The 13,579-nt window shown below is 42.9% G+C and overlaps 1 protein-coding gene across 2 annotated transcripts in view; it reads left to right on the top strand.

Moving 5' to 3' along the window:
• The first annotated feature begins 347 nt into the window (after positions 1 to 347).
• Positions 348 to 13,579, top strand: part of LOC143038942 (uncharacterized) — a 24,917-nt gene continuing 11,685 nt past the window's right edge. Inside the window, exons 1-4 of one of the 2 annotated variants that reach the window (XM_076208741.1) lie at positions 348 to 513; positions 3,351 to 4,515; positions 6,277 to 6,435; positions 7,516 to 7,673. In XM_076208741.1, the coding sequence (XP_076064856.1) occupies positions 3,352 to 4,515; positions 6,277 to 6,435; positions 7,516 to 7,673 (1,481 nt within the window). In that variant the 5' untranslated portion in view covers positions 348 to 513; position 3,351. Of the gene's footprint in view, positions 514 to 3,216; positions 4,516 to 6,276; positions 6,436 to 7,515; positions 7,674 to 13,579 lie in introns of those variants that run through there. The other variant, XM_076208743.1, reaches the window with a different exon arrangement.

Raw genomic sequence — 13,579 nt, 5'->3', positions numbered from 1 at the left:
CGGTTAGAAAAATTTAGAAGTAGAATTTCAAATGTCATTCACAAAACTGCCGTAAAGGTGAAAATTCCCGTTTTCTTTTGCCATAAGAATTACAGAAAATGTACGTAATCTTGCCTCCCATTGAGCAGTCGCGATGACTGGTTCCAGTTATTTTCTCATGAATATACAAAGTTGTTATAGCAAGAAAGTAGGGAAACTACTAAATTACAAATCTATGATTGAAGTTTGTTCAACAACAGAGTTTTTTTCAAAACTAGAATGTGCATACACATAGAAATCCGGAAGCTTCTCAACTCTTTTTAAATGCCGGACAGATCGTCATTCGAATTCAAGGAGAGGCAGCAACATCGTCTGCAACTAGAACGACTGACATACATTGTAAAGTGATGCCGATTCCACGTAACTAATACTATCGACCAGGGACACCATATTACGTGGCCATGTTATCTTGATGGCGATGGGCGAGGGAAAGGGGAGGGCTTGCTAATAATCAAGCATCGCCGAGGAAGAAAGGTGAGTTTATGGGTGTTGATGGTAATGTATACAGTGTTTTTTTTTGTAGTTTGAAGGTTCATTCTCCAACATATGTATTCGTTTTAATATATCAGTCAGGTCAACTGGAAGATTTTTGATCAATACGGTAGAAAAATATGAACAAAATATAGTAATTAAAATACGAACTTATTTTTCAAATAGTTTTCAATATTTTGAATGCAAAATAACAACATTACTCACAATCTTTGAATTTTGGGGACAAATACAAACTGAAGGCACTAGATTATGATTTCCTGATAAATATATTCTACATAAAGCTTTTTTGTGTGTGTAGGATTCACATCAATCTGCTGTGTTGGCCAAGACGGGAGTGTAAGTACTTGTCAGTGACGATGTTGTATAGCCTACGTGTTTTTACACAAATCTTTAACAACGAAACTTGTGAATTATATTTTACTCTAGTGCATCAGTTTCTTATAACAGTGACAGTTGAATCACCAAGAAAATATGTAGATAAGTTTAATTAGTAACAAACGTCTAATGTGAATTACCTGTCCGAAAGAGCTTGTTTGCTTTGATGACCATACTGAACTTAGAAAATACTACGTTTTTTTTTTAGATAATATTAAAGTTAGAATATGTTTACATCATATATTCTGTTAGATTCTCTTACCGTGTTTAATGATTGATGCACTTCGTATAAGGATATGTTGATATTGAACTGGCCCAACGATATTTTTATTCAAAATCTGGGAAAACCCACAGTAGGATTAGAAAATAATCTTATTTATTCCTCCAACGACTACAGTTGAATTATAAGATTTATAATGGCTACCATTAATCGATTTTAAATCCAGAGGAACAGAAATATCTCAATCAAGAGTATCTTGGATCATTGTGCTTGTGTACTTAATTGTTGTTGATGTTTGTTATGTTAGGCTAGGGTTGCGCTTTTGCAAGAAGCCGACATGAGACCTTTTGGTCCATAGCAAGGTCGGGGGCAGAAAAGATCACACACACACACACGATGAGCTCTGAGCTCTCTTCTGGGAGGGTAATAGCTGTCGATCACGATTCCAACACGTGATCCAAGACCATGGTGAATCACACACACACACACACACACACACACACACACACACACACACACACACACACACACACACACACACACACACACACACACACACAGAGTAAAATTGCTAGATCAATCTACAAATAAAACTTCGCAAAATGGTTGATAACCCTTTGGCTGACTGGGATCTGAGACGAATAGAATCGCCCGGCGGCAGTCAGAATTAACAAGATGGCTTAATATGAAAGCCAAAAGGTTAACACCATCTCGGTGACATATTATTATTATTATTATTATTATTATTATTATTATTATTATTATTATTGTTATTATTATTATTATTACAAATATTATTTTATTATCGTTATTATTATTACTATTATCATTACTATTATTATTATTATTATTATCATTATTATTATCATCATTATCATCATTGTTATTATTATCATTGGTATTATTGTTATTATTATTATTATGTATTATTATTATTATTGTTGTTATTATCATCATTATTATTATTATCACCATTATTATAATTATTATTATCACCATTATTATCATTATTATAATTATATATTTTTTCTCATGGCTACATCGTCCTTCAACTTCAAATACAAGACATTTATTTTTTCTGACCTTGAAAATACTTGGCAGATGAAAAGGAAAGAGAGAGAGAGGTGTGGAGGGAGGGAGGGGGTAGTGGCAGCTTGCCAGCTTCCCTTTGTAGGGAGAGCCGCCCTCCAAATTATTTCTCTCAAATTTTGAATTTTTGAATTTCGAAATTCAAGAAAATTTCGTTGGTGGCCGAAGAATTTTCACCAAACGCTCCTGAGGCACACAAAATAAAGAAAATAATAAATAGATAGATAAATGAATAAATAAGCGAATAAATAGATAGATGAATAAAAATTAATTAGATGAAAATAAAAGAAACGCAGGTAGCAACTAACGGTGGTATGCTGAAAAAAATCTTTCTCTTCCAAGGATTTATTTAAGATTTATATGAGGAGAGATTTATATAAGGATTTTTTTTTTTTTAAGAATACGACCGTAAGATTCTTACGGTGGTATTCTCATTAAAAAAATATTTCCTTTCCAAGGATTTATATGAGATTTATATAAGGAAATATTTATATAAGGATTTTTTTTTTAAGAATACCACCGTGAGAGTTTTCGTAGCAAGGTACCTACCCTATGAATTCAAATTGGACGAATTTAGATCTAAGAAGGAAATAGGCAAGAATTGGTTTACCTATAGAGTAGTTAACGAATGGAATAAACTTAATGACCATGTAGTTAGTGAGCGCTGAAAGTATTGGTTGTTTTAAGAAAAGTTTCGATAACTTTATGGATGGGGATGGAACTGCCTAGTATAGGCCTTATGGTCTCTTGCAGTCTCCTTGCATACTGAGTGATACTTTATCTTCTGTTCTAGTTGTCGCAGAACGATTTTGTTAATTTTCGTGGAACCCCGTCCAAGGACTGGAGGGTTATCCTAGCTGAGTAGGAACCACCTGGTTCTTCATAGACATCAACACTTGTTACCGGAGGCGCCGGCGACCTTAGGGCCTATTGTGAACGTCCTCGGAAGTGGTGGCCAAAAAATTGTGTGTGTGTGTGTGTGTGTGTGTGTGTAAGAGAGAGAGAGTTAGGACTACACAACGCACAATCACTCACACTTACCCTTCTTAACCATCCAAGGATGTTGAGAGTCATGCTTTATATATGGTCAAACCTCTGGTCAGACACCCTTCTCATCCCAACTTTCCATTTCCAGGATGCCGTCGGAGGATGTGCCCGGAGGAGGGGGAGGAGGAGGAGTGGGAGGGGGTGGAGCCGGGGTTGCTGGCGTTCAGTCCATGGCCGGGCCGGGCTTCGTGAGAGCGTCTCCGAGGGCATCCGTCTCAAGCGAAGCCGCCTGCACCTCGGCCTCGACCCCAGCCCCCTCCTGCTTCGCCTCCTCCAGCTCCTCCTTCGCCTCGGGGCTCGGCCTCTATAGCGGGGGCCTCAAGTCCAACGGGTCCCCGATGTCCCCCTCGTCCTACCTGCCGGAGTCCCTGCCCTCCTCCTTGGAGGCCGAGGACTCCGGAGGTGGGTTCCTCCTCGAAGGAGCTCCCGTGTCCCCGTCAGAACTCGTCGTCGGGTCGCCGCCCCAGCAGGAACCACAACAGCCGAGATCGCCGAGTTCTTTGTCGTCGCGCGGGGAGATGAGGCGACACTCGTCGACGTCGTCCTCCAAGGACCACCCGTGTCCAAGGACGAGCTCCTCCTCGACGGGGGTCCTCAGGGACGACCTCGGGTCAGACTCTCTGGACACGGACCCTCTCGTCGGGTCCGACGACGTCTCCGCCTGCGCCTTCGTCAGTTCGACAAGGTTCTCCCACGTCGAGCCGAGCTCCCGGGCCGTCAACCAGAGCATCAGTACCAACAGCCACCTCAACAGAAGCGGGAGTTACCGTGGCAGCGTAGGGAGTGGCAACAGTAACTTGAGTAACGACGCTAACAACCCGGGCTCCGGCTCTGCCTCTCACAGTCCCTCGACGCCCACCACCAACTTCTCCAGGAGGTCAAACAGCACGAGCAGCCACCATCACCCCTTGGGAGGCCAAGCCCACTACCACCCCCAGTACCACCACCACGCCCTGGGGCCCTCACTCTCTGCCACCTTCTCCAGCTCCCCGGGAACCGTCAGGATCGTCAGGTCCTCCAGTTCCACCAGCCCTTCCAACTTCAGACTCGACTCCCTCCTTAGTTCGATCCTTCCGCGGACTTCGGAAACTCCCGGAGGAACTCCGGGGAGTGTGTACAGCTCGAGGTCGGAGGGAGGCGGCGTCAGCGGGACGGTTAACAGGCCCAACCTGTTCAGCCTCGCCCTCAGCCACCTCACGGCCTCGGACCCTCCGCCGTCGTACCTTAACTCGCCCCCGCCATCGTACGACCAGGTGGTGTCCCAGAGATAATGTACTGACATATCTTTGTATTGCCGTATCTATGTATTGACGTACCCATTTATATATATATATATATATATATATATATATATATATATATATATATATATATATATATATATATATATATATATATATATACAGTATATATATATATATATATATATATATATATATATATATATATATATATATATATATATATATATATATATATATATGCGAATAAATCACAAGAACACGTGATTCAGAAAATGTGTAATAAAACCACTTGGAAAATAAAATGAAAGGTGACCGAACGTTTTCGTCTATTTAAGAGCAGATACCATCACCTTTGAAAATGTCTTAAGTAGACGAAAACGTTCGGTCACCTTTCATTTTATTTTCCAAGTGGTTTTATCACACACACACACACACACACACACACACACACACACACACACACACACACACACACACACACACATATATATATATATATATATATATATAAGTAGTATTGAAATCGACATATTTTTATTTGTATTTTCTAGATTTCTAACAAGGATCCGGTCATTTGGGGGTGAACAATGACCGGATACTTGTTAGAAACCTAGAAATTACTAATAAGAAGATTATCAACTGTCAGAATGCTGTCGATTTGAATGCTGCTGGTATGCAAGTATTATCATTATTATAATTATTATATGTATATGTATATATATATATTATATATATATATATATATGTATATACATATATATATATATAAAATTTGTATATATATACATTTATCTATTAATTTATCTATTAATTTTTTATATTTAAAGATGTTAGTTATATGTAGAAAATACCTTATCATTATTGTTATTATCATCATTACTATTGTTATTAATTTTTCCTTTCTGTGAAGGTAGGGTTGCGACAGGGTTGTATAACATCTCCATGGTTATTCAACATGAACTTGGGTAGGGTGTTACGGAAGGCAATGAATTGTACGAGTATATAGTAAGGCCCTACTCATGCTAGCGGTTTGAATTGGGCGGAAACCGCGGCGGTACCCTATATTCAAGGAAAAATTCTCGGTTGTGTGTGAACGTCTCCATCGAGTTCCATTGCAATTGATCCGCCGCGGTTCAAACCGCTAGTGTGAACAGGGCCTAAGAGTGGAGGAAAGTGGGGATGAGCCAGTTGTTGTTTGCGGATGACACTGCGTTCGTGGCTGGGTCAGAGGAGGGTCCCGTGGAGTGACGGAGTTCGAGGGGGTATGAGATTGGAGAAAGTTGAAGGTAAATGTGGGTAAAAGTAAAGTGATGAGGTGTTTAAGGGGTGTGGCTGGCAGTGGGTTCGGAGTAAGTCTTAAAGGAGAAAGGTTAGAGGAAAAGAACAGTTTTAAGTATTTAGGGATGTACAATTTGTGAGGGTGGCAGTGAGTTGGGGCTAAGTCTAAAAGGAGAAAGGCTGGAGGAAAAGAAACATTTTAAGTATTTAGGGATGTGCAAGTTTTAAGGGTGGCAGTAAGTTGGAGATAAGTCTTAAAGGAGGAAGGCTAGAGGAAAAGCAGGGTCGCACGGTCATAGGCGCGTCAGGTCTAGTCATGTGGGTGACATGACGTGCGCTCCACGCCACGTAGTTGTCGCGGTTTGTACAGAGGAGAAGCGTGGATTGAAACAAGTTCCCCATTTATTTATTTATTCATTTATTATTATTATTATTATAATTTTTTAGTTGAGAGTTATTTTTTGATTAACTCGTTCTCCCTTTTCTCTTCAGCTCTGCAACCCAAACGCTCTACCCTCGTACCAGGAGGCCACCCAGACGGGACCTTGCAGCAAGAGGAAGGCCGAGTCGACGACATCTACCGGCGGAGGCCGTTCCGTGTACACTTTGCCTTCCGATGCTGAAGCGGCCATCAGCGAACCCATGGTGCAGGTCAGTTTCTTCCCTCCCTCTCTCTCTCTCTCTCTCTCTCTCTCTCTCTCTCTCTCTCTCTCTCGCTCTCTCTCTCCCTCTGTCTGTCTGTCTCTGTCTCTTTATTCTCTGTGTATACTTTGTCCTTCTTGACCCTGACCTTGAAGTCTCTCCTCTTTCTCTCTCTCTCTCTCTCTCTCTCTCTCCCTCTCTCTCTCTCTCTCTCTCTCTCTCTCTCTCTCTCTCTCTCTCTCTCTCTCTCTCTCTCTCTCCCCCTCTCTCTCTCTCTCTCTCTCTCTCTCTCTCTCTCTCTCTCTCTCTCTCTCTCTCTCTCTCTCTCTCTCTCTCTCTCTCTCTCTCTCTCTCTCTCTCTCTTCTCTTTTTTTATACTTTATCCCTCTTGACCCTGACCTTGAAGTCTCTTTCCCTCCCCCCCCTCTCTTTCTCTCTGTTTATACTTTAATCCTTCTTGACCCTGACCTTGAAGTCACGTGACCCAATCGTAGGGCCGGTGCTCGAAATAGCCGCCCCGGGCTCCCAGATGAGAAGGGAGTTGTAGATTTCGTACGTGGCCAGACACCCAGCGGAGCTTAGTTCGATTCCTTCGCACGGATTCCACCTACATGGGGAGGTAAACACACACACACACACACACACACACACACACACACACACACACACACACACACACACACACACACACACACACACACACACACACATACATACACACACACACACACACACACACACACACACACACACACACACACACACACACACACACACACACACAGAGAGAGAGAAAGAGAGAGATAGAGAGACTAGTATCGAATTGAAAGATTGTTTTGATAATGGTGGTGGTGGTAGTAGTAGTAGTAGTAGTAGTAGTTGTGGTGATAGTAGTAACAACAGCAGTAGTAGTAGTAGTAGTAGTACTAGTAGTAGTAGCAACAGCAGCAGTAGTAGTAGTAACAGTAATAGTCGTAGTAGTAGTAGCAGCAGTAGTAGTAGTAATATCACTAATCTTATTTTGTTGAAGAGGACTACACAAACAAAGGAGGCGAGGAAGGGCTTTCAATCTTTTCCATTCCTCTTCAGGAGACGGACCGTTTGCGAGGGGGCGGTGGGGGCCTCCTCCCGCAGCTGGCTGCCCTGGCGGGGGACCTGAGCGACTCAGAGGGCGGCTACTCGACCATCCTGGACGCCATCCCTCACGAGGACGTCAGAGATTCTTACATCGCCCAAGTGCCTGTCAGGTGAGTTCCCCGTGGCGACAGAAGGTGCCGCGTGGCGCCAGGAGGTGATTCGTGGAGACAGGAGGTGCCGCGTGGCGACAGGAGGTGCCGCCTGTCGACAGGAGGTGCCCGCGTGGCGCCAGGAGGTGCCGCGTGGCGACAGTATGTGCCGTGAGGCGACAGGAGGTGCCCGCGTTGCACCAGGAGATGCCGCGTGGCGCCAGCCTGGAGTCACAGGCCTTCGTCCTCGTGGCGCCAGCATGGAGTCACGGGCCTTCGTTCTCGTGGCGCCAGCATGGAGTCACGGGCCTTCGTTCTCGTGGCGCCAGCATGGAGTCACGGGCCTTCGTTCTCGTGGCGCCAGCATGGAGTCACGGGCCTTCGTTCTCGTGGCGCCAGCATGGAGTCACGTGCCTTCGTCCTCGTGGCGCCAGCCTGGAGTCACGTGCCTTCGTCCTCGTGGCGCCAGCCTGGAGTCACGTGCCTTCGTCCTCGTGGCGCCAGCCTGGAGTCACGAGCCTTCGATCTCGTGGCGCCAGTCTGGAGTCATGGGCCTTCGATCTCGTGGCACCAGTCTGGAGTCACAGGCCTTCGTCCTCGTGGCGCCAGCCTGGAGTCACGGGCCTTCGTCCTCGTGGCGCCAGCCTGGAGTCACGGGCCTTCGTCCTCGTGGCGCCAGCCTGGAGTCACGGGCCTTCGTCCTCGTGGCACCAGCCTGGAGTCACGGGCCGTCGTCCTCGTGGCGCCAGCATGGAGTCACAGGCCTTCGTCCTCGTGGCGCCAGCCTGGAGTCACGTGCCTTCGTCCTCGTGGCGCCAGCCTGGAGTCACGTGCCTTCGTCCTCGTGGCGCCAGCCTGGAGTCACGTGCCTTCGTCCTCGTGGCGCCAGCCTGGAGTCACGTGCCTTCGTCCTCGTGGCGCCAGCCTGGAGTCACGTGCCTTCGATCTCGTGGCGCCAGCATGGAGTCACGGGCCTTCGATCTCGTGGCGCCAGCCTGGAGTCACGGGCCTTCGTCCTCGTGGCGCCAGCCTGGAGTCACGGGCCTTCGTCCTCGTGGCGCCAGCCTGGAGTCACGTGCCTTCGATCTCGTGGCGCCAGCATGGAGTCACGGGCCTTCGTCCTCGTGGCGCCAGCCTGGAGTCACAGGCCTTCGTCCTCGTGGCGCCAGCCTGGAGTCACGAGCCTTCGATCTCGTGGCACCAGTCTGGAGTCACGGGCCTTCGATCTCGTGGCGCCAGCCTGGAGTCACGTGCCTTCGTCCTCGTGGCGCCAGCCTGGAGTCACAGGCCTTCGTTCTCGTGGCGCCAGCCTGGAGTCACGGGCCTTCGTCCTCGTGGCGCCAGCCTGGAGTCACCTGAATGACGGCTTAACCCGCACAAGGCGTAGGTTAACCTTTACACGGGAGGAGGGTTTACCTTTGGTGAATAAGATCGTCTGGCGGCAACCAGAACTAAGTATATAAAGGTCTTCGGGAAGCAACAGCCGAGAGGAGGGAGTTTGGGTGGAGGGAGAGGGGGATTGGATTTCATTTCACGGCCTCTGGATTCTGTCATGAGGAATTCAATCCCTTTAACCCAGTCAAACTCGGTCCCTTTAACCCATGTGGCGATATACAATTCTTTTAATTTGAAAAATAAACTCCCTTTCAGCTGAAAAGAACATAAAACCTTAGTTTAAAACCACTTCAAAAAGAACAAAGCATCAATGAGAAAAACAAAAAAAAACAAAAAAAAAAAAAAATATATATATATATATATATATATATATATATATATATATATATATATATATATATATATATTTACCCCGATTTCCTCAGTTGACCTCAATTGCCCCACTTTATTGCCCAGCTGAAAAACCGAATTGCCTCACAGAGAGGTTTGTGCCCCACATTGATAAGCACTGCTTTAATCCCTTTGAACGTTTTCTTTCGAGATAAAGAAAAGCAATTTCAGGGGACGGACCCCTGGCTGAAAGTTGGCTTCAGCGATCGAGACCCCATTGAAGTCGGAGTTCGAGTCCTGAAATGTGTAGAAAATGGTCTGTTTCTTGGCTAGAATAGAATCTATCAAGGCCGTTGGTAGATTATTTATGTATTTACTTATCTATTTATTCATAATTTATTTATCTTTATTCATTATTTATTTATTTATTATTCATGTATTTATCTATTCATTATTTATCTATTTATTTATGTGTTTATCTGTTATTCATTATTTATCTATCTATTCATATTATTTATTTATCTTCATTATTTATTTATTTATCTATTTATTCATTATTCATTTATTTATATATTTTTGCCATGCGGTCCGTGACTGTATGGCAACGTTTAACATTAACCTGTTGAATAAAAATGTCTTAAAGCGGACCCTACGCGATCAATATTATTGCGCAATATTTCGTATTGTACAATATTATTGACGGTGTGGGGATGATATTGAAGAGGCACACGTATTTGTCCTGTAGTACATTTGATGTCTTCAATATATTGTGTCATTCTTCAATACCATTCCTGGACCGTCAATAATATTGTGCAATACGGAATATTGCGCAATAATGTTGAAGAAGCACATGTGCTTTGCCTGTACATTTTATACTTTCAATATATTGTATCATTCTTCAACACCATCCCTGGACCGCCAATAATATTGTGCAATACGGAATATTGCGCAATAATATTAAAGAGCTCTTTCTTACCAAGTGTCATTGTGTCTTTCGTTATGGGTGCCGCCAGGCGATTTTATTCATCACTGCGACTCGACGGCGATGTGGCACCGTTCGCAACCGCTAGTCCAGGGGTCCGAGGTCGATTCCCGCCCAGGATTGAAATGATTTCAGTATCGCTGCACTGCGAGCCGGCACTCCAACTCTTGTGGGCAAAGAATTGTGTGTCTGTGTGTGTGTGTGTGTATGTGAATGTGTGTGTGTGTGTGTGAATGTTTGTGTGTGTGTGTATTTACCTAGTTGTATTATACGGGAAGGGAGCTATGCTCGTGGTAGCCCGTCTTTGTATCTTTCAGCATCAAGTTTGTTCTTAAAATCTTTAATAGTATTTGCACACACTGTGTGTGTGTGTGTGTATGTGTGTGCGCAAGATCACAGCATTACTCATAGATCGGGCATATATGAGCTCTGACCTCTCATTCGGGAGGGTGACAGTTGTCGAGCACGAGTCCAACACGTGACCCAAGAAATCTGGCCACTTCTTGTCAGCTTTCGTGTGTTCGTTTTGAAAGCAGACGACTTCAGGTTACAATATTCCGTTTTCTTTTTTTCAAATCTTCGTAGCTCAAATTAACTTTTTCGTACACATCGAGAACCTGAATGTAGAACTAAGAGAAGTTAAATTTATGCGAATTTTATACATATTGTTGAGTTGTGGTTCTAGGGAATTCTAGAATAGTGTAGCCGAAGTCTTGATGCAGTCGTTCGAATTCGTCCGTGTTTACCTCGTCTCGTCACACAGGAAACCCGATCAGACGACTTTGCAAAGATTGCAAGTGCAGAGGAGGAGGAGGAGGAAGAGGAGGAGGTGCTTGTTGGTGTATTCTATTGCTAACATTTCACCAGCGTTTCTGTCCTTACAGACAATGTCGTATCGGTACCGAGAATTGTTTTGTGTTTTATGGTGTTGGCTTAGCTGCATAGGAATGGGTGTATAATGGGGTATGTTGTTATTATTATTATTATTATTGTTATTATTATTATTATTATTATTATTATTATTATCATTATTATTATTATTATTATTATTATTATTATCATCATTATTGTTTTTATCATCATCATTATTGCTATTATTATTATCATCATTATTAAGTTATGGTGATGTTGATATGTCATGTCAGAGGGTGTGGTTTGTTAAAAGTCCCAGTTAGATTAGGTTAAGTTAGACGAGTATAGGTTAAGTTTGGTTATATTGAAAAAATATATACACATATATATATATATGTATATATATATATATATATATATATATATATATATATATATGTGTGTGTGTGTGTGTGTGTGTGTGTGTGTGTGTGTATGTGTGTGTGGAATGGATGAAGAGTGGAGATGTAACAAAGTGTTCGCTAATAACGAAGGAGAAACTTACCCAAGATGAGGCGTCAAGAAACAGAGGGGCATCTCCGCCACTTTTACTGGTTTTGAGTTAGCACGGATATATATATATATATATATATATATATATATATATATATATATATATATATATATATATATATATATATATATATATATATATATATATATATATATATATAATCTAGAACTCCTAGGGATGGAATGGGTGGGAGTGGTTTTTATGCCTTTATTTTTTGGCTACCTCCCTTGTAAGGGGGAAAAAGCCTTTAGTAAATGTATGTATAATAAACTAGACCACATCTTCGTTTCAACACAAAAGATATCATGATGAATCGAACGGAGACTGTGCACTGTAGTCAGAGCAGACATCATGTAGACAGCTTGTTGAAATCTTTTCAAGAACACAGACACAGAAAACGGTTCGACAGACACGTGTTTAAAGTGATGTGTGAACGGGGTATTTGGTTATCGAACACGTTGGTTAAACCCCAAATACCCCGTTCATATGTTCACACATCACTTTAAACACGTGTCTGTCGAACCGCGTTCGACGAACCGTTAGACCGTGTAAACGGCTTTTAAGGGCCCAGTCACACCAAGCTTCGGACCTGTTTTCTTGAAGCCTTTTCGAGAACACAGATGAAGAATTCGACTTCTAAAGCCCCAGTCACACCAAATTCGCGACCTTTTTCCGACCACCTTCTTAGACGGTGGCACTTTTGTTTCTCTCCTGGTTAGCGCCAGCTGGCTATTTCGTATTCATCATCTTCATGACGAGAGAGGAGATTCATTCCAATTGCATTATTGTCTTGAATTCTTTTAATAAACAGAGGAACAACATCACAAATCACCCTGATCGCCGCTGGTCGGAAACAGGTCGCAAGCTTGGTGTGATTTGGGTCCTAAGCTATCTATACATCCTAGAATGGATGAGGAAGTGTTACTAGAACAAGACATTCCACGGTGTGCCACTTAAAGTCTTTCTAATTACAGGAATTAAATTAATTAGAGAAGATGCAATATTGAACATGTCTCTGTTTTGTTCCATAGTGTTTGAACTCTGAATAGTTGCTGTTTTTAAACATTTTCTCTTTATCATATCGGTTTGACGTACCAATTGTTTAGGGGCTGTAGTCTTCGTCTGTGTTCTTGAAAAATCTTCAAAAACAGAAACGTTGCATTTTTTGATAAGCGTTCCATTTTCATATGGTATTTACTTTAACCATTTTCTCAGCAATTGACATTTTAAATCAATGTGCACAGTGTAACCAAACTTCTGAATGATCCTGTAGTATCTGTTGTACATACATACATACATACATATACCAAGGCTTTTTCCCCCTTACAAGGGGGGTAGCCAAAAAGAAAAAGGCATAAAATCATTCCCACCCATTCCATCCCTGAATACACTCCACACCCCTCCACCTCTTATCTTAGCACCTCCTGTTGTACAAATATAAATTGTTTTTGAGTATTTTCTGTAGATATGTATACAGGAGGAGCCAAGATAAGAGGGAGGGGAGAATGGGAGTGGAGTATGTGGAGATGGAATGGGTGGGAGTGGATTTTGGCTACCTCCCTTTTAAGGGGGAAAAAGCCGTTGGTGTATGTATGTATGTATGTATCCGATAATTTTTATGACAATCGCATGCAGGATTCGAACCCACTGCTATCGGTCACTCGTAAAATTACCTGTATGTATGTATGTATTTATGTATACATTATTTGTTCCACAGTTTATTTTCTTGAATAGAAAATTATAAAAAATACTCGGCAATAGATATAAAATTTGCATAATTAGAATCAGATAGTCCAAGAGGGAGGGAGAGAGAGA

The sequence above is a fragment of the Oratosquilla oratoria genome, chromosome 25 (genome assembly GCF_046742065.1).
Source record: "Oratosquilla oratoria isolate Oo_2021 chromosome 25, ASM4674206v1, whole genome shotgun sequence".
NCBI classification, from domain to species: domain Eukaryota; kingdom Metazoa; phylum Arthropoda; class Malacostraca; order Stomatopoda; family Squillidae; genus Oratosquilla; species Oratosquilla oratoria.
Note: the sequence above shows the minus strand (reverse complement) of the source record. Positions and strands in the feature narration are given on the sequence as shown.